Source organism: Colobus angolensis, unplaced genomic scaffold (genome assembly GCF_000951035.1).
Source record: "Colobus angolensis palliatus isolate OR3802 unplaced genomic scaffold, Cang.pa_1.0 Scaffold33, whole genome shotgun sequence".
Taxonomy (NCBI): Eukaryota; Metazoa; Chordata; class Mammalia; order Primates; family Cercopithecidae; genus Colobus; species Colobus angolensis.
In genome coordinates, this window is record NW_012116599.1 from 7071871 (window position 1) to 7074834 (window position 2964).

The 2964-nt window shown below is 48.3% G+C and overlaps 1 protein-coding gene and 1 pseudogene across 1 annotated transcript; both read right to left on the reverse strand.

The window, feature by feature from the left end:
• LOC105518810 overlaps positions 1–2964 on the reverse strand; it is a 43213-nt pseudogene that overhangs the window by 4449 nt on the left and 35800 nt on the right.
• On the reverse strand, positions 1372–2946 carry LOC105518809 (prediced GPI-anchored protein 23-like). Its single transcript, XM_011951943.1, has one exon. The coding sequence runs from the start codon at positions 2226–2228 to the stop codon at positions 1623–1625; it is 606 nt and encodes a 201-aa protein (XP_011807333.1). The 5' UTR covers positions 2229–2946; the 3' UTR covers positions 1372–1622.

Consider the following 2964-nt stretch of genomic DNA (forward strand, 5'->3'; position numbering starts at 1 on the left):
GATTCTCCTGCCTCAGCCTCCTGAGTAGCTGGGATTAGAGTCATGTGCCACGATACCTGGCTGATTTTTGTATTTTTAGTAGAGACAGAGTTTCCTCATGTTGACCAGGCTGGTCTCGAACTCCTGAGTTCAAGCAATCCTCCTGTCTCGGCCTCCCAAAGTGTTGGGATTACAGACGTGAGCCACTGTGCCCCGCCAGGAATTCATTTTTGTCCTTGATTAGGTGATGTTAATTGATGGCTAAGAGAAACAAGTCTGTGCTAAACAGCCTGGCCTGGGCTCCCTAGAGAATAGGCTCTTGGGCTATTTAGAGAGCACAGAGTGGGAACATCGAGGGCCGCATGGTCCAGAGGTCAGAGAAGCTTGCTGAGCTGAATGAAGGCCCAGCATGGGAAGGAAAGGAGTTCATGGCTCCAAGGAGAAGCCTGTGGCTGTGGACATGGTTTGTGGATCACAAACTTCATGAGAGTTTGTGACCAACAAAAAGTCTGTTAAAAAGGCAAGAAAAATATGAGTGCGAGCAGGGTCTTCTCCATGCGTGCTGAGGTAGAGGCTTCTGGCAATCAGTCAGTGCTCAGCAGACAGCAGTCCGCATCTCTGCTGCAGACGAGATCATCCTCCAATTCATTTTGTAACACGCTCGCTGCCCAAAGCCTGTTTTCCCAACTTGGTAAAATTGTTCTTCAGAAATTTGAGTGAGAGAAAGTGCTGCCACATCCCTATGCCTGATTAGAGTTGTTTATTAATGACTCCAAGCTGTCTCTGTGGTATTTGGAGTAAACAGAGCATTTTCAACTTGTCAGGGAGTTGCTTGAACTGGGATCACGGGGACAGTGGAGCTACAGATACTTGAATAGGTTTGAAGTTATTAATGAGGCAGAAGCAACAGAATTTGGTGAAAGACCAGAAATGGAACTAACAGAAAAGAAAGATTCAAAGATAATTTTTAACATGGATTTGTACCTTGATGGATACGGAGCAGTGCAGGAAAAACACAGTTTTTTTTCTGGTGGGTAGTTGGTGATCAGGCAGGGAGAATTATGACTTGAGTCTGGAGCATGTGACACTGGAGATGTCTCTGAAACCCCAAGGGGAGAAGACGGAATGGAGAGTGGCTATTGATGGATTTTGCAGTCTGCAGGAGAGTCTGAGCTGGAGGCTCTCCATGGAGAAACTAACCAGGGAATACACATGTGGAAATCTACACCGTGGGTGTGAATGTGAACACTCCGGGAGGGGGGACAGAGCGAGAAGAGAAGGGAGTGTTGCTTCAAGCCTTATCACAGACAATTGTGAGGAAAACAAAAAAGAAAAAAGTCATTTACTACAAAGATCCCTTCAGAAATATAGCTGGGAAGTGAGCCCTTTTGCAAAAACAACATGTTGTATTTGGATGCTCTTATTTACTCTTTTGCATCTCGGGAGTTTCCAAGAAACCAGGGTGATTTCCTGGAGAGGAGCCATTGCAGAGAGATGGAAAAGCAGCCGGCAGCAACCTTGGGTTCCGGCTTAACCCGAAGTCTCAATGATTCAACTAGTTTCTGAGAAAATGAAGATCCTCTCCTACATGTTAGCATCTCTTGGCTTGCTTTTAATCTGGTTTTAACAGAGACAACTGAAAATTAGCAAACGTTCTGGGTCAAATATAGCCCATAAGGATGTAAACAAGGAATAGTCCTAGATAACCTTATCATGGAAACTGCAGTAGCAACAACAAGGAAGTGACCACTGCTCATGTGTCCTGGGTCACTCCCTCTTCCTTTTCCCAAGATGGTACATAAGGGCCTCCCACAGTAGAAGGAGGCATCAGACCTCCTCACCTCTCCTGAGTCCTCTCCGCTCACTTCACCTGAGTCCTCTCTACTGACACCATGGGTTGCTGTGGTTGTGGAAGTTGTGGTGGCTGTGGTGGTGGCTGTGGCGGCTGCAGTGGTGGCTGCGGTGGTGGCTGCAGTGGTTGCGGTGGTGGCTGTGGTGGCTGTGGCAGCTGCACCACCTGCAGGCGCTACCGGGTGGGCTGCTGCTCCAGCTGCTGCCCCTGCTGCCGCGGCTGCTGTGGGGGCTGCTGTAGCACGCCTGTGATCTGCTGCTGCCGCCGCACCTGCAGCTCGTGTGGCTGCGGCTGTGGGAAGGGCTGTTGCCAGCAGAAGTGCTGCTGCCAGAAGCAATGCTGCTGTTAGGCGGGGCACCTGCCTCTGTCCTGTAGGTAAGACTCCCATTCTTCCCATCCTGTCTGGTCTCTCCCTCCTCTATGGTCCTGAACTCTGTTGCTGTTTTTGTTTGGTGTTTCATGTCTTTCCATCTGAAAAGCTACCAAACTAATAGGAACCATCTCATGGAAAAATATGAGAGCAGCGCAGCACCTGTGTAACTGTCCAAGTAACTGACCTCAGGAAAATGAAATCACAACGCCTCGTGTTTGGTCTGACGGACATGCTCACGGCTATGCAGCTCCATCTTAGTTCCACTCTTCCCATTGGCATGCGATGCTTCTTTGTTTTTTGCTTTTGTGTTCTTAGTTATCATGTAACCTTGTCCAAATTTCCTAATAAAATAAACTAAGTGCCCATAAAAAGTTCTCTTTTTTGCCTTTCTTCCATTTAATCACACTGAGTTCTGGTTTGTCTGTTCAGAAACTGGAGAGATATTTTATCTTTTTTATCTTTGAACAAAGCCTTTGACACACTTGTGCCCTGGCTCACGCCGGTAATTCCATCACTTTGGGAGGCCAAGGCAGGAGAGTCCAGGAGTTCAAGACCAACTTGGGCAACATGGTGAGACCCCCGTCTCTACAAAAAATACAAAAATTAGCCAGGTGTGGTGGTGCGTGCCTGTAGTCTCAGCTACTCGGGAGGCTGGGGCAGGAAGATCACTTGAGCCTAGGAGGTTGAGGCTGCAGTGAGCCAAGATCATGCCACTGCACTGCAGTCTGGGTGACCCAGCAAGACCTTGCCTCAAAACAGA

Bases quoted from the DNA above. Each gene is read 5' to 3' on its own strand.
- LOC105518809 (XM_011951943.1), bottom strand. From the start codon at position 2,228: ATGGGAAGAATGGGAGTCTTACCTACAGGACAGAGGCAGGTGCCCCGC.